The sequence below is a fragment of the Dipodomys merriami genome, unplaced genomic scaffold, assembly GCF_024711535.1.
Source record: "Dipodomys merriami isolate MVZ:Mamm:240054 unplaced genomic scaffold, mDipMer1.0.p SCAF_5, whole genome shotgun sequence".
Taxonomy (NCBI): domain Eukaryota; kingdom Metazoa; phylum Chordata; class Mammalia; order Rodentia; family Heteromyidae; genus Dipodomys; species Dipodomys merriami.
In genome coordinates, this window is record NW_027206068.1 from 42,469,988 (window position 1) to 42,487,624 (window position 17,637).

General features: G+C 37.5%; 1 protein-coding gene across 1 annotated transcript in view; it reads left to right on the forward strand.

Annotated features, from left to right (window-relative positions):
* Positions 1–340: 340 nt before the first annotated feature.
* Positions 341–17,637, forward strand: part of Col1a2 (collagen type I alpha 2 chain) — a 35,294-nt gene continuing 17,997 nt past the window's right edge. The window contains exons 1-24 of the mRNA XM_069996508.1: positions 341–569; positions 3,163–3,173; positions 3,805–3,819; positions 4,442–4,477; positions 5,548–5,640; positions 6,917–6,970; positions 9,636–9,680; positions 9,882–9,935; positions 10,024–10,077; positions 10,448–10,501; positions 10,906–10,959; positions 11,460–11,513; positions 12,990–13,034; positions 13,370–13,423; positions 13,528–13,572; positions 13,944–13,997; positions 14,486–14,584; positions 14,682–14,726; positions 14,822–14,920; positions 15,375–15,428; positions 15,545–15,652; positions 16,016–16,069; positions 16,175–16,273; positions 17,182–17,235. Of these exons, the coding sequence (XP_069852609.1) occupies positions 500–569; positions 3,163–3,173; positions 3,805–3,819; positions 4,442–4,477; positions 5,548–5,640; positions 6,917–6,970; positions 9,636–9,680; positions 9,882–9,935; positions 10,024–10,077; positions 10,448–10,501; positions 10,906–10,959; positions 11,460–11,513; positions 12,990–13,034; positions 13,370–13,423; positions 13,528–13,572; positions 13,944–13,997; positions 14,486–14,584; positions 14,682–14,726; positions 14,822–14,920; positions 15,375–15,428; positions 15,545–15,652; positions 16,016–16,069; positions 16,175–16,273; positions 17,182–17,235 (1,404 nt within the window). The 5' untranslated portion in view covers positions 341–499. The remainder of the gene's footprint in view (positions 570–3,162; positions 3,174–3,804; positions 3,820–4,441; positions 4,478–5,547; positions 5,641–6,916; positions 6,971–9,635; positions 9,681–9,881; positions 9,936–10,023; positions 10,078–10,447; positions 10,502–10,905; positions 10,960–11,459; positions 11,514–12,989; positions 13,035–13,369; positions 13,424–13,527; positions 13,573–13,943; positions 13,998–14,485; positions 14,585–14,681; positions 14,727–14,821; positions 14,921–15,374; positions 15,429–15,544; positions 15,653–16,015; positions 16,070–16,174; positions 16,274–17,181; positions 17,236–17,637) is intronic.

The following is a 17,637-nucleotide window of genomic DNA, read 5'->3' on the forward strand; positions in this document are numbered from 1 at the left end:
GGAAAGGCAGAGGGAGGGGTGGGGGACTGGAGGCGGGGTGGGGGGAGGGGAGGAGGGGGGAAGGAGGGCGGAGGTATGCAGACTGCGAGTCAGAGTTTCCCCCCCCCGCCCCCCCCCCCGCCCTTGAAAGCCTCAAACGTGTCCACGTCCTCAAAAAGAATGGAACCAATTTAAGAAGCCAGCCCCCTGGGCCACGTCCCTCCCCCGGTCCCCCCCCCCCGCGCCCCCGCAGTCTCCTCCCAGTGTGGCCGCCCCGGCCCCCAGCCCCAGGCCTCCCATTGGTGGAGACGCTTTTGGAGGCACCCTAGGGCCGGGGAAACTTTTGCCATATAAATAGGGCAGATCCGGGCTTTATTATTTTAGCACCACGGCGGCAGGAGGTTCTCGGCTAAGTTGGAGGTACTGGCCACGACTGCATGCCAGCTCCCGCCAGGTGATACCTCCGCCGGTGACCCAGGGCCTCTGCGACACAAGGAGTCTGCATGTCTAGGTGGTAGACATGCTCAGCTTTGTGGATACGCGGACTCTGTTGCTGCTCGCAGTAACTTCGTGCCTAGCAACATGCCAAAGTAAGTGTCTCCTGCTTGTTCGGGGAGTGGGAATGAGAGGCAGACGTGTGGGCACCCAGGCCAGAAAGAGGCGCATGGACATCTTAATCCCAAGTACCCACCCCTTGGAGGGAAGTCTGTCTGTCTGGCATGTGGAGAAAGGCTGGATTGATAAGAAACATGGTACCTAGTTGGAAAGTGAGCACACCTAAGTGTCTTCAGTCGCACCGGAAGTTAGGGAACTTCCTCTCTTAACTCAAAAGCGAGGCAATTAATTCTGAGATTAGCAGCGTTCATAAGAGAGGAAGATCTCCACTCCTCGCCCTCCCCACAGAGCTATTAAGAACTGACTTGGTGACAGAAGTCAAGGGCCTTTCTCATCATACCCACCTCGTACAACTTGAGGCCTCGCTTACAAAGCCCTTGAGTTCAGCTATACAAAACTCACCCCGACCCACTGAACTTTTATCTGCTGGGAGTTGGGATTGGTCTGGATGACTTTGATGGTGATGGGGGTGGGGGTGGGGGTGAGGAGGTGAGGGTGGGGATGGTGGTGGCAAAATGCGCCCTCTGGAGGTAAGAAAATGAAAGCACAGGAGACTAGCCCTTCATGGAATCCCAGCTGAAGATGCTAAAGGTTTGTAAGGCGATGGCGCCCATTCCCATCGGCAAGTCAGTGTGTTCTGGTAAAGATGCTATTTCGAAAGCTACTTTAACCTTCTGAAAACTAAAATCTCCTTCTCAATTATCTGGTAATGCAAATGGTAACATTTAACTAAAAATCTGATGTGCCTTTTGTTGAACTTTAAAAGTTAGTTACCCCTTCAATATGTTCCCAGGGAAAACCAAACCTTATGAATACAGAAAGCTGGAAAATATCCACTTAACCTGAAACAAGAGACCAGAAGACTATGAATTTGCTACTAATTTACCACGTGACCTTGACCGAGTGAAAAATAGGCCTTTTCCAAACTGGGGGATGGAAATTAAATAGAATCCAATACCACGTTCCAGTTCCAAATTTTATAGCCAGACTTCCATATCAAGAGGAAATGAAGAAACTCAGTCCCTTTCCCGTTTGAAAATGGCTGCCCAGAGATACTAGGCATGTTGATGGGAGAGAAAGGGTGTCTGGCCACACCCTACACTTCAAAATCTTGCCCCACCCATAAGCCTCAAGGCCTTCTACTGCATAATTACCCATGCCAGTGTGTGTTCCCTTTCTTGCTCTCAGTATACACATTGAAGATCCTAAGGAGGAATTGCATTGAGCAAATTCATATTACCAAGTTAGTTCTGGCTGGGTGCCATGCTGCATTCGTCTCCCCCCTACTCCTTTCACAGAGCAGAGGCACACAGAATAAAGGCTCAGAGATAAAGTAGGTGAGGTTAGATGGGAGAGAGAGAAGGAGGGTAGAGAATAGGGGGGAAGAAATAGAAATAAATAGAAATAAAATAGTGAACAGACTTGGGGAAGGTCAACCCACCTTCAAATCAACAGCCAACCACGGCCATGAGGAATAAACATTAGCAAACACATGTTCAAAACAGCTCACATATGAGTAATTAAAAGGCACATTTTCAAAATCTTAAGGGCTTCCGTTCTTCAAAGCAGGCGTCATTCTTCTTCCTAGTGATGGATACAAATAAAGTAAACATATTTTTTTAATTTAACAGTAATTTTCATAAATTTGCCCTGAAATGTCAGTGCTGGATGTGGTCCATCCTTTCAACAGATGGTCTCATTCCAAAAGGCACACTTCTTGGCGGTGGATGGGAGGGGGTGGTTTATTTTTATTGCAAACTTGGTCCCACTTGTGTCCCACATTAACCTTTCATTTTATTTTTATGTTATAGGAAAGGAATTTGGTCTTTGAGGACTTCTAATAATTATGACAAAGGAGGAGATATTACTCTATTTTCCCATTATATTTTAATATGTCAAATCCACAGTTTTCTATTTATACAAAGTAATCTTTCCTCAGGGACAACAATATTATGTCTTAGTAAAAATGACCTTACCTAAGTTAAGTGAACTAATTTAAAGCAAATATGCAGATCGATGGATTAATTCATTTTCAAAGTTACTAATGTGCAAATTAGACCTTTTGAAAAAGGACATTAAGAATGCTACAGATTTGCTGATGTACTAAGTAACTAAGTCTCCTTTATGTAGCATATTTTATTAACTTCTCCCTTTTTTTGGCATTTGAAGCATTAAAAATCATGTAAACCATAAACTATTTCCTTATCAATCTACTGGCTTTATGTATGGTCAGTGATTCATCCAGGCAATTTCCAGCCTAATTGCTAAGCATTAGAAATATCCTTCAGACACATTAATATTGCAAGACATTAATAAAATAGTAAATAATTAACCATTTCATTCAAAATATATTTCCATATTAATAGTGCAAACAAATCACCCTAGTGCTCCTTGGCATATTTTTAACCTGCATAATTTCTAAGTCATTAGAATAGTCTTAATTAAAAAAAAATAACTAGTCCTTTAATTAGATAACTAAATTTTATAAACTTGTATATCTGTTAATTGCTGTTATTAATCACTGAAATGGTCCTAATAATTATTTCTTACATTCCCTTTCTTCTACAGCTTTACAAGAGGTGAGTACTATTATTTTTAGAATATTCTAAGGCTTTTGTTTCCTTGATCACAGTGGTATTTTTGCTGACAAAGGAAGGTGATCTGGCCTCCCAGGAAAATTGTGAAGGGATATGGTGATCCAAACCTTTCCGGCTTCCATAAAAGGAGCCCACCCCACTTTCCAAAATGGGTGGTGCTACCAAATAAGGCTGGCCTCATAAAGTACCCATAAGAAACTGAGACCAATTAAACCACTGCTAGTTTGGGTTTGAGCATCAGCTACTATGAAATCCAAGATTTCCCTAAGCTAGAGAAATTTTCAAAAATATTATGAACACATCCTTAGTTCACCAATTGAAATTGCAGCATCACAGATAAGTATATATATATATGTAATATTTGCTTTTAGATATAACAAAATTTAACTTTTTGATAAATTTGTACATTGTGTTTTGAAATAATCAATGAAGATAGTGAATGAGTGATGTAATACCATCCAAAATACATTTGTATATGACAGCAAAATGAGAGCATGTGTGTGTATATATATATATATATATATATGTCTAGGTATAAAATTTTCCTCATAATAATCTTTTATAAATAAGAAATAACTGTTTTATAAATAAAATATTATTTATTCTCTTCTAGGGAACTCCAAGAAAGGTAAGAATCTAACTTCTCAACAACTCTCAGAAATTAACAGAGATAAATGCTAATGAAATTTAAAGGAGGTAAAGAAAATCTTAATCTTGACCAAGATTTTGTTCACATGATTATGTATTAGCTAATGCATGAAAGAGTAGCTCTGGTGTTTATGGTAAAAAATTTTATTATCTTCCAAAATTATCTCTAATTACATTTATGTTATACAAATTGGAAATATACATGCTGACAGAAAAAAGACTTATCATTCTTGAGGCGAAATACATTATTAACGTAATGATAGGTAGCAAATGAAAACTTTAAAGGACTTTAACTATATAAATACACTGTTAAAGATCTAACAACATGGTTATTTTTACCTACAGTAATCATCTTGGTAAAATTAGTGAGTATAATGTTGGTCTAATGACTAGAAATTATAGTAGCCTCTAGTCTTTCACTTTAAAAATTACATATAATTAAAATAAAAACATTATACTTTTATCTATTGTATTATACCCATTTTTAGTGACTATCTAATAACACTGGTCAGATCATTCTTATCAACTCTTTCTTATCCAGAACGGTTTGTTTGTTCACTAGAAATTACCTAACCATTGTACTGTTTATATATTCCTTGTAGGGCCCCACCGGAGATAGAGGACCTCGTGGAGAAAGGGTATGAAATTTTTGAACTATGAAAGGGCTTTAGCCCATATTTGAATAATCACATATTAGACAATAAAGGAGACTGGTAATTTATAAGAATATTATGTATCCAGATAATTGTACCAACTTTTAAATAGATAATGTCCTTACAGAAGAGGTGAATAAGCATTATTATATATCATCAATACTCTTTTTAGGCCAACAATACTCTTTTAAAAAAAGAAAGACTACTACAGATATAACTATTTCCTTTGCATGGTCTGTCTTTTTTGTTTTTAATTGATCTATATGATGCATACATAATTAGATGTATTTACTCACCACTATACATTATTCTTTTTAGCATGTTTTGTTCCTTTTAAAATAAGATCTCTCATGTAGCTTAGGAACAATAGTATAATGGTAGTAAGTAAAATGTTTCCCTGTCAAAATTCATATATGTAGGAGTCAGGTTTACATTGTAGCATCCTTTTTGTTTTTATTTGGCATATGTTACTACTTTGTTTTATATTATTTGCATCAGATAACACTGATGCATAAATATATTTCATGACAATCATAAGCTATAGTCATATGTATTCTACTCAATTTATATCAATTAATTATCTTAACATAAATTATGTAAATGGTAGAAAATCAGCAGGGTTTTCTATCTTGTAATAAAATGACCTTATCAATTAATCTGCTATTCACACATCAGTTCCAAAACAATTGAATACATTCATCAAAGTCAGAAACCAACAATCAAGATATATAGTATGCCATTGTGCACTGTGATAAGATTCATAAAATTTAGGTATCATTTCTAGCTCTATTTAAATGCCAAATCCCTATACGAATGAATAGTCAATGGATGAATTATTTCTCTAAGAAAACTATTCTGTGCTATTTTCTTGCCTCCATTACTAAAGCATTTTCTAAATAGACCGTAGTCTATTTAGAATGTCAAATTTGGTGTGTATTAAATTCCTGCCTTTCACACACATTGAAAAGTCATCCAACATGAACTCTCGGATCTATTTTTCACATGCTGTATCAGCTTCTGTCTAATCCTATCCTAATTTACTTTATACATAACAGGGTCCACCAGGCCCCCCAGGCAGAGATGGTGAAGATGGTCCCATTGGCCCTCCTGGTGAACCTGGCCCGCCAGGCCCCCCTGGTCTTGGTGGGGTAAGATGGCTTACGAATGCGTAACTTTTCTCTAACTTTAGTTTCTTATATGTCTGTTAGCAGAAAGTTCATTGTGACATTTATTTTGAGCAATGAAGGGGAAGAAAATCTGCCATTTAGAAATGAGAATATTTTATTTCGTTCCTTTGGTTTCTTCATTCAAGGTTCTGCTTTGCTCATTCTCTTTTGTGAGCTCTTGTCAATTGCAGGACTGATCATTGTGTCTGTCCACTGAAGGTAGCTCTGGCCATCAGCACCATTATTTAATTTGGGGATTTAATATCTTTTATCAGTAAGGCACAAATAGGAGGTGCTGCATTATTAAAGAGTTTGATTAGATTGAATTACATAAGTGAAACCCCTGATCTTAAACAATTTCACAAACATCCTATCCTTTTTTATCCCCCCTCCTTGGCTTGAAGTCTGCTGAACCAACATTCAAAGCAGTTTTAGGTTTAATTTGCTTCAAACTAATTTGAGAAAAGTACATTTCCCTTTTTCATTAATATCTTCTTTTAGCTTTATGTCTTTAACAATGGTATGAGTGCCAAATGGCCTCACTGCAGGAAGGAAAACATATTTGCTTAATTGGTTAGCAGTATGAATCAGAAGCCTGATTCTAACACCCAACTATGCCAATAAAATAAGACCTTTCTCCCCCAAAGATCTTATTATGATTGCTTATCTACTGAGTGCATTAAAAAGCACCTTCTTTAATAGAGCTACTACTCTAAGAGAGATCTTTAACAGTAAAGTTATTTCTTTGAACTATTTTTAAAAAGTTTAATCTTCCAAGGGGCATTTTAATTTAATTTTCCTCTAAATTTGAAAACTATCTCTTTTTGGAAACTCCAGCAAGAAAAAAGTCCCCAGTCATTTTTGTGTGATTCTCATGGCCAAGAGCAACAGGTAGAAATATGACACTGTCCTCCTGTTCTCTCTTAATCTACCAGGGTCTCTCAGGGACTAAAAGTTTCAGAAGATTCCCTTCCTCACAGTAGAGATGCTGGCAGAAGCAGAAGAACAGACTTCATAGGGCTAAAGTCTGAAAAAGAAGATTTAGGAAAGCTCTCCATTTTATGCTAGGTGTGGGTTACATGTTAAATTTGTATTTTCCCAAAGTCATTAGGAACTTAGCTCAGTATTCAATTTTTCATCATTTGTAACAAAAATATTGCTCTTCTATAAATAGCAACAGAAAATTTTTTCCAAGTAGAATGGAAAAGTGACCAATAAATCTATATACTTTGTTTTTATTTTATTTGAAACCCTCTAGAACTTTGCTGCTCAGTATGATGGAAAAGGAGCTTCACTTGGCCCTGGACCAATGGTATGCTGATCTCTTTTTAACATTTGAAAACCTTATTACATAGAGAATTTATGTTAGGTCTCACAATACTACTTAATTAATTATTCAGGTTACTATTCAAGACCAGTCAGATGAATGGCAACTTTTTCTCTATTGGAATCTTTCAAAACCTAAACCTGAATTAGGAACTTCAGATTATCTTGATAAATATGCCTCATTAATAATAGGTCATATACTTATGTCCAGAAACTACCTTTGAACGTAATAACTATAATGTAGGCAAATCAATTTAATTCAAAAATATTAGTACCAATTAATGTTTTATATTCTTTAACAGTGCTTGGAATGAATATTTATTAAATTTCTTGACTTGGGCAGGCTAAATCAATAAATTCTAGTCCATCCATTTCATTCAGTGACTGGAGAGTTTAAGACCCTTTCTAAGATCATGCAGGCATGAAGAAAGAACTAGAATTAACCACCAGACAAGATTTGCTCACGTGTCTAGTGTTAAATAGAACATTCAAATTTCTCCAATGGGCTCCAAACTATGTCACACATTTGGCTTCTCGGCTTTCTCAAAAGAAATTAACAATAAAATTTCCTTTCTCAATTTTGATGAAACTAACCTTTTAAGAATGTTGATTATAAGTCAATATAGAAGCTAAATAAAATCTAGCATTTATATCACTCAACACAAATATTAGTGTATATATAGAAAACTTTTACTTCAAGTAAAAACATTAGTTTGATTAAGCACTACAAAATGTAATGCACATTTAATGATTCTAATTACTTATTTTTCAAAAGCAGTTATCTGCCCGGTGTTAACATGATCTTTAAAATACAAATTTTACCTGGGTATGCATTCACTAGTCTGCCTTCAAAAGATCCTCTACTGGAGCTAATGGTCCACAATAAACTAATACACTATAAGGGCAAGATAATATTTTCTGTTTAATTAACACTCTCGCTTGTGAAGTAATGTACCATTAATTGATGGTTTCCAATTTCCTGATTTTTTTCTCTGGTAATTTAAAATGTTCATATCTCAAGTGAAAAATTGGAGGGCTGCTTTTGGCTTTGTTTATATTGGATATTTGAAATTAGCCCTTTCTACTAATGTTGGACATTAGTCAGTTCTAAAGCAGTACCTATTTCTCAAGAAGAAGCAAAGAGGAAAATAAAGCAAGGCACTATAAATGTCACTTTTTAAAACTACATATAAGAAAGGAAAATTAATATGGATTTTAGATTCCCTTGCCTTGGGAAATCTGTCTCTTGGGGGAGGGGACATATTGTATTTTACTTTTAAATGTCAGTGAAATATAATTTCAGCTTGTACATCAACACATGTCCAGAGACATAGGCAATCAACAGATATAATTTCACAAATAGAGAAGATAGCAGTAATAAAGTATTAAAATAATTTCCATGTTGGAAAATCAATAACAACAAATTCCCACTGGGTATCTTTCTGAATTAATGAGTCATCATAGTTCATCTCAGTCTCCACTCAATAATCCACCTTCTATGTAAATGAAATTGTTGCAAATGCATGTAAAACTGAGTAAACATAATTAAGAATTTATGCTGTCAAAACATTCTTCTTAATGTACACCTAAACATTATTTCTGTTGAAAAGCAACAGCTTTGTTAAATGTCGAAGCAATTTCTAAGACCAAATAAATCTCATAATTAAATGATATGCATTTTAAATAAAATCTGTAGTGTTTCACTCAAGGCATTAATACAATGGGGATAGACTTGACTGCGGCTTTCACAGTTGATAGGTCATGAACAAATTACTCAAGTCATGGACCTGGAATATTTTCAGCATTATGAGGAATAGTTCCAACAGAGGAGCTTGTACAAACATTGATTGCTATGGAGAAGAAGTCAAGAATGTGTAATTAGCTCAAAATCGAATGGCATTTTATTTTAACTTCATTTTGTGTTCTAGAATAAAGCAGATATGGGATCACAATCTGCCTTTGGGCTACACTTTCCATAATCATAACATCATATGGTCGACTCCCCCAGTAAACTGTTTCAATAATAATCTCCTCGCCCCTCCCTTTCCATCCCTGTGTATTTGATATTTTCACCAGTCACCAGTAGCCCTGAAAAGATCTCTAAGGTCATAACAAATCTCCCTCTGATCACTAAGAAGAACTTTTGATTCTTTTCAATGTACGCCCTCATGACAGTAAAAAAATAATAATAACCCATTTCTTAACTAACAGAGACATAGAGAATGTCAAATGATCGGAGGGATCTATGTAAAATGCTTCATCAACTACAGCAAAAGAAATTACATATTCTGTACTGTAAAAGATGGTTCACGTCCCTTCATTTGAACCATCTCAATATACCCAACTGTGCACATCCCAAAGGGATCTAGCACCATCCCACCCAATTTTCATCTGGTTCTGCTCATCTGGTTGGGAGATGAGGAAAAGCAAAAGGAGAGACAGTGGGGACAGCCCGGGGTTCTTAAATGCTTCCTTGGAAGGGACAAACACTGAAATAAAATCAGGATGGTTCTTTTCATCTGTTCATCACAAAATGTGTACAGCCCAGTAGTGTCTACTCTTTACTCCATTTTCCCTAACCTAACTTACCTGACCTCAACAAAAGGTGAGGACAAACTTGTCGGTACTAACCATATCTGCCTTCTTTACAGGGTTTAATGGGACCCAGAGGCCCTCCTGGTGCTAGTGGAGCCCCTGTAAGTACCAAAGACTCAGAATTTCTCTTAAAAAGGAGAGAGAAGGGGGAGTGAAAAAAAATTAAGGCTTGGGCTTGGGATGCAGCTCAGTGATGGAGTGCTTGCCTAGCCGACAAGGACCTAGACTGGATCTCCAGCACCATCAAAAAATGAAAATAAAATTATAGGAACAAGGACTGAAACTTTTTTTTCCTTTTTCAGGGTCCTCAAGGTTTCCAAGGACCTGCTGGTGAGCCTGGTGAACCTGGGCAAACGGTGAGTACATTGTCTCCATTGATAGTAAATATCCTTGGAAGTTTATGAATACATTTCTAGTCAAACTGTGGGTCTCCCATTTTCTTAGGGTCCTGCAGGTGCTCGTGGTCCACCTGGTGCTCCTGGCAAGGCTGGAGAAGATGTAAGTGTTACCCTGAAGCTCTTCCCCAAACACCATTTAAAGGATGCCCTCCGCAAGAATTTCTAGATTGCTCCCAAATAGGTATCATTGGGCTGGGAATGTGGCTTAGTGATAGAGTGCTTGCCAAATAAGTATTTTGCGCAAAGCTGAATATGCCTGACATAACTTCTCTCCATATGGGACCTATTATTTTTAATGAAATATCAACTTACTTATACCTAAGGAAATGCAACTCCTAATTAACTATTTATTGGGTCCATATTTTATGGGGACTTTTTATCTTCTGGTGTGAACACCAGGATGCCGCCCACTTTTGTCTGAAGTTTATCCATCATTCACATGTTGACCTTCCAATATTTTCGCATTTCAGGGTCACCCTGGAAAACCTGGACGCCCTGGTGAAAGAGGAGTTGTTGGACCACAGGTGAGACTGTTTTTCACAACATATAGTCCCAACATGAGAGTCTTCTTAGATCTAAGGTAGTTGCTCAAATAAGCATGTGAGCATTGGTAAATAGAGGTCACTGTACCTGTAGTACTGATTGAAGGTATCTGACAATTAAAAAGTCACAGAAAAGAATAAATAGATTTTGATTTATGCAAATAATGTAGTATTTGTGATACCAGGCATACTATAAGCAACTAAACTGTGTTTACTACAAGTATCACAGTCTTAGATATCCACAGTACAGCTTTGACTCTGTGCTTAAAAATATACTAACTTCTGATTAAGCCTGCGTTTTGATAAGAGAAATGACTTTGAAAGGATAAGGTGTTGTCTTTTTACTTACAGTGATATTTTATTCACCTTCTGCATTTCTTTTTAAGGGTGCTCGTGGTTTCCCTGGGACTCCTGGACTTCCTGGCTTCAAGGGTATCCGGGTAAGCACATTCTTTATCCCACTAGAGAATGTTGAGTGCTTTATTGGAAAGGATCTCAGTTAAACTCCTGGAGGGCACACCTTGGCCTCCACTCTCATGGAGTTTGTCCAAGGGGAGAAAAAGTTAAAGTATGATACTTGAAAGTAGGGTAGGATGTTATTTTGCTAATCTGTTCATAGCTACTAAGAAGCAGGATTGCTACTCTACAGAGAAACCATATAGGATATATAGTTACTTCATGGGTGTTTACAATTATTTGAAACTTATAACATTATAAAAGAGGACAAGGACATGGACATGAGTGTCTTTTTCCAACATGCCTTTCTTCTCAAATGCAAGGAGGTGATATGACTTACCTGGGCCATGAACTAGCTCACCTGGAGCTGGAACACTGGGCTCCACTCTACTGCAGTAGTCACAGCACCCACCAAGAGAGAAGATTTTGACTTGACCAAGCCCTGCAATAGAGCAGCACTTTAATAATATCCGTTGCCTTTCAGGGACACAATGGTCTGGATGGACTGAAGGGACAGCCTGGTGCTCCTGGTATCAAGGTAACACTGACTTAGAAGCACTGTTTAAAACAATCGAATATAATTCTCTATCATCAGTGCAGAATATATTTTGACTGAAGAATATTTACATCCTAAAAAATATCTTATTTCTATTTCTACACTTTAAAAATGCCTAATGATACAAGATATGAGATTCCAGGACAAAAAGGCCAATAACTAATATTTATTAATTTAATATTTATCATATTGAATAATGGTTTCTTCCTCCATTTCATCTCCACCTCTCATAGTTTTAATCAATGCCAAAATAAAAGTAAATAAACATATAATCTGATATTAGAACACTATGTGCTATTTTAAGCTGTAAATTCTCTTTTACCATGCACTAATTAGGTAGGTACATTCATGTCACAATACACTTTTCAACCTCTTTCCTGTGATTTATCTGTATGTACTCAAAAAATTTTTTTTAATTAGGTAATTAAAGTCTCAGAAGTGTGTTATCTCTTGGCTAGGCTCTTCTCTGACAACGTTTTCAACTATGAAATGTGCTCTTTGCTATTAAGGAGATAATGCGATATTAAAGTGAATACCAATATAATTACAGATTAATGAGTAACGAATACTAGCGAGAGCAGAAAGGAGTTGTGAATATGGAGAATCTGTTCTAACTTTCCAGCTGCCACAAAAATGGATAAGGTCAAACTCATTCTCCCAGGAGCCCAATATAACAGCTCAGACTACTAATCACAGTACCATATAATGCTAGAGCTGGAAGGAGCTCTGTGGATTCTCACAGAGAACAAGGGAAACTAACTCAGTAGGAGCTAGTGACTTGCCCAAAGTCATGCACTTAGTGGTTAGAAAAGTGTCCACATTGGTGCTAATTTCCAGACAAAATACTTCACATAGAAGGACAGTCTCAGGAACCATGCTTCTTCTAGACCTTAATGAGATTCATCTGGAAGGAAAGATGTTTCATATGTTCCATGGTATGTGTGGGCCTACTACAGACACTATGGTTTTTACTAAGCATGAAAGTATAGATTGGAAATCCTATGACAGCTATGAAAATAGTATTATGAAGCTTCCACTTCTCATGAGGACTTATGAAAATGACAACATTAAGTGCTCAAAATAACTTAAATATTCAAGTGCATTCATATTGAAAGCAGATGTATTGTCTCTTTTTGTGATTCCATTCCTAATATATAAGCTTATATATATAGTCTAATATAGTCAAATAGCAGCATACCTCTGGTACCTTGATATTTGGTATATTTAAATAAAAACTCACACTTTAGAAATTTATATGTGTCTGGGATAACTGAGAAACAATCTAAGTGTGTAAGAAATGTTCAAAATACATGAATGGTTCAAGTTAAAATAATATGACAGAAAAAAATAATATGACAGAATATATGTAATCATATGTACATATGTACATATTATAATGAACAAAAATACATGTACATCCATATAATGAACAAAACCTCATTTTTTTTCTCCATGTAGGGTGAACCTGGAGCCCCTGGTGAAAATGGAACTCCAGGTCAATCAGTAAGTAGTGATTACTTTATTGCAGATTTAAATGTGTACAATCTTTATAGGCTGGAACTTCTTTAATATTTTTGCTATTTACCATTTCACTGGGCATTGTATTCTCTGATACTTTTCTAATAGCCTTTTGCATGCTTAATTGAAATCCATTACCTTTTACTTTGTATTAGAACAAGATTTATTTATTCTTAGTGGATTCTTGTGTGTGTGTGTGTGTGTGTGTGTGTGTGTGTGTGTGTGTGTGTGTGAAATTAGACATAGACAAAGCAAATGCTGTTTGTAACCTTTTAAAAAAATAGCATTCTGGATTTTATTGAACATATTTCTACTTGTAGGGAGCTCGTGGGCTTCCTGGTGAGCGAGGACGGGTCGGTGCCCCCGGACCAGCTGTAAGTGTCTCATTTTTTGTTCTTTTTTTTCTCCCTTTAATTTATCTTCTGAAGTCTGCTCTTTAACTTTCCATCTGACTTTCTTTCTTGGTGCTTTTTCCTAGGGTGCCCGTGGCAGTGATGGCAGTGTTGGTCCTGTGGGTCCTGCTGTAAGTTTTAACAATGGGTACTTTCAAAAGGTTGAACGTATGGAGCAGGAGCTGTCTTGTTTCTTAATTTCCTATGGAATGCCATTATTTTAGACACTTTGCCAAATGTCCTATGAGATTATTTTTAAGCAGTATAGGTTATGTATAAATACTGGATTGATATATAAAGTAAAATTCACCTTACACTGGTTACTTTGACAAGTTTTCCTTGAGACCCTAATGTCAACAGACCAGAAATCAGGTTCTTCTGTAACTGTATGCATAAGATCAAGACACTCAAAACCACTTCAACCTTCTTATGTTGTTGTTATCATCATTGTTTTCTTAATTTACATAACAGGAAATTTCTTCCACCTTCTTCTTTATTCTAGGGTCCCATTGGGTCTGCTGGCCCTCCAGGCTTCCCAGGTGCACCCGGTCCCAAGGTAAAAACACTGGTGACCATTGTCTGTCACTATCTTGATAAACACTGCAATAGAATGCCAAAGATCAGAACTGTGTTGGCAGAGAGATCATTACAGAGGTTACCTTAAATAGCCTTCCCTTCAGTGGCTCTAGAATGATCAGTTTTCTTAATCCAAGTTTGAAATAGAACATCTAACTGCACTTGCACACTAGAAGCATAGCATGAAAATGGATTCTCTGCAGCCCCTATGAAATAAACGCCAAATTTGTCAGGACTACTAGGAACCACACTTAGCCACCAAGAGACAGAGATGGGGTTGGCATAGCCAAATGGCAGAGTTAGGCTAGGAATGTTAAACCCCCATCCCTAATCAAAAATCATGGATCACAAACCAGAAAAGGTAAATGATTGTAATTCTGAAGCCATTTCTTAAAATGTTGTGTGCTGATGGCAGAGAGAACTGGTATCATTATTTCCTGGCTAATTCCTGGTTCCTTTTCCTTTTAGGGTGAACTTGGACCTGTTGGCAGTCCTGGTGCTTCTGGTCCTGCCGGTCCCCGTGGTGAAGTGGGTCTTCCAGGTCTTTCTGGCCCTGTTGGACCTCCTGTGAGTAGCCTTACTGAGTGCAAGGATAAAGATAAAGTCAAAGGAGACCAGAAATGGTCCAATTAAGTGTTACCTTTCTCTTTCCTCTTCCTTCTAGGGCAACCCTGGAGCAAATGGCCTCACTGGTTCTAAGGGTGCTGCTGTGAGTAAAATGTGCAGCATGGGTTTAATGGCATTTAATGTGTGCGGACTCTCCACCTCGCTCCCTCATGATGGACACACTTTGTTTTCCATCAGGGCCTCCCTGGTGTCGCTGGAGCTCCCGGCCTCCCTGGTCCCCGTGGTATTCCTGGCCCTGTGGGTGCTGCTGGTGCTACTGGTCCTAGAGGACTTGTCGTAAGTGGTCATAGCCATGGCTTTCGGCATGCTAAAATACACACTTTACCGTTGTCTTTACCAGCTTTATTTCTTCCTATTTTCCTTCCCTGGTATTTTTAGTTTCTATTTTTAAAATAATTTTATGTACAGACATGTACATTCTTCTCTTTCTTTCTCTTTTTCACACACACACACACACACACACACACACACACAGGCGCACACACATGCATGCACATGCATGCACACATCCTCCTATTCTAAGCTTTTTCCAAGATAGATGAGACCCAGTTCTACAAAGTAGTCACCATTCCACCATCACCATTTCATTCCCGGTAGTCCATTTAAGTATGAACTTAGAGAACTGAAGTCTGTCTTTATCTTAACACACAAATATTCCAAATTATGTGTATGCTAAAAGAGTTCTAACTAACATTTGTCATTTGACCACGGTTTTTATGTTGGATCTTAGGGTGAGCCTGGTCCAGCTGGCTCCAAAGGAGAGACTGGTAACAAGGGTGAGCCTGTAAGTCGTTCTCTGATCACAATTTTGTGGGCTATCCTTTCAATGCACTTTTATATCTAGCAGGATACAATATAAATGTTTTTTTTTCCTTTTCTCTTGTTCTTTTCATTAAATAGGGTGCTGCTGGTCCCCAAGGCCTTCCTGGCCCCAGTGGTGAAGAAGGAAAGAGAGGTTCCAATGGTGAACCTGGATCCGCTGGTCCCGCAGGACCTCCTGGGCTAAGGGTAGGTTCCAAATGTTTCCACAACCCAGATACACTACAGGCAGATGATAACACCCTTTAATTGGGAATTGGTCAAAATTGCTGAGAGCATTTTTCTAGATGAAAGAAGCATCTGCTTCCCATCTGTTTTATTAAATCAGTGACTCTCAAATTTGGTATGTTATAAAAGTAGTTCAGAAACAATGTTGACCTACTTTTGCAAGATGTGCTTCCACATATTCCCTTGGGGTTGGGTGACAAAGTTTGGCTTGGTTTGTGTTTTCCGTCTTCTCTGTAGGGATCATGCCATGTTTTAATGTGCTTTGCCTTATGGGATTCAAGGGTTTTCTCCTGATTCCTTTCTGGTTCATGGACTTTCCTGCAGGGTAATCCAGGTTCTCGTGGTCTTCCTGGAGCTGATGGCAGAGCTGGTGTCATGGTAAGCTGTCCATCACTAATTTCTGGTGAAGAAGCTAGATATTTCTGGTGATGGATGGGTCATAAGCATTATCATGCGCTTCATTCATTCTTTTTTTTAAAATAGGGTCCTCCTGGTAATCGTGGTTCAAGTGGTCCTGCTGGAGTCCGAGGCCCCAATGGAGATTCTGGTCGTCCTGGAGAGCCTGGTCTCATGGGACCCCGAGTAAGTATCAGATCATTCCTCAGCAAGTCAGATCTGTCACCCTGTCCTTTTTCAAAGGGTTTAGTTAACTTTGAAGAAAAAGATAAAAATATCTAAAGAAAATTTTTGGTGATCTTGCAGACAATTATTTTTTCATTTAATTTCATCAAATCTCTGTAGATGTTTTTATGTGCTTATTGCATAAACATCTTGTTTATTACTTGACAAAGGGTTTTTAAATTTTTCAGAGAACAGATTTATTTCTAGTATATCAATTAGACTGGTCCTCCTATCAGCATGAATCTTTTGATATGTGAGCTTTGTATAAAGTGTTCATACAATGTATGAGGGCTATACATTATTAATAATATATTAGATTCATAAGTGCAATCATTTTTCCAGCAACCACAAAGTGTTATAATGTATTCAGCATCATACTATCTATGGAAAAATGACCTTTAGAGCTATAGACACTCTGACCCATAGCAATACAGTAATTTTTTTGTCCCATTATCTCCTATGGGTGAATATGGTCTGTAATTGCACCATAAACAAATAATAGAGATGCCAAATACAGCAGTAAAAAATCCACTTTGGAAATGACTTACTAAAAGTATTAGTTTTTTTCTTTTATGGGATAAATACCATGATACATTTTGCCCCCATAGCCAGCTGCTTAAAAGTTTCTTGTGATATCTGGAAGTGGATCAGTTACACTAAAATTTAATAAAGGAAAAAGGAACACACACAAACATACACAAAATAGGGAAAAAATTCAGAGCTCTTTTTGTACCTTCTGTCTAGTAGCTAATATCCCTAATAATGTACATTAGGCAATAAGCAAAAAGTGAGGGAAAACTACGTTTTTGAGATTTCAATTAATCTGAACTTCCAGCGTCAACCTGAAAGCATTCTTATTTGTTTGGCAGGGTCTTCCTGGCTCCCCCGGAAGCGTTGGCCCAACTGGTAAAGAAGGTCCTGTCGTAAGTATTGTTCATATCCTATTATATTTTCAAGGACACTTATTACACCCTTATCAAGTCAATTTTGTGGCTTATTTATACATGAATGCATTGAAAATAAGTATCAGCCACCTACATCATCTGGGAAGGCAGAGTAATAGATTGTAATTATGGAGTCCAAATGAACACAGGACTGAAAGCAGAGAAGGGGAAAAGAAAACCATGGCAGGGAAAATTGAAACAGGTGATGAGGGTATGGGAAGAGGGAAGAGAAGAAAAATTGCCTACAAATGAGATTGAATTGGGTGTGTGTGTACTGACATCCTATTTAGAAAAGGAAAATTGATTCATAATTTATTGACACTTTATATGAGAGGTTCTATGCATTCGAATAAACGATTGCTGTTTCATCCTGTGGCAACA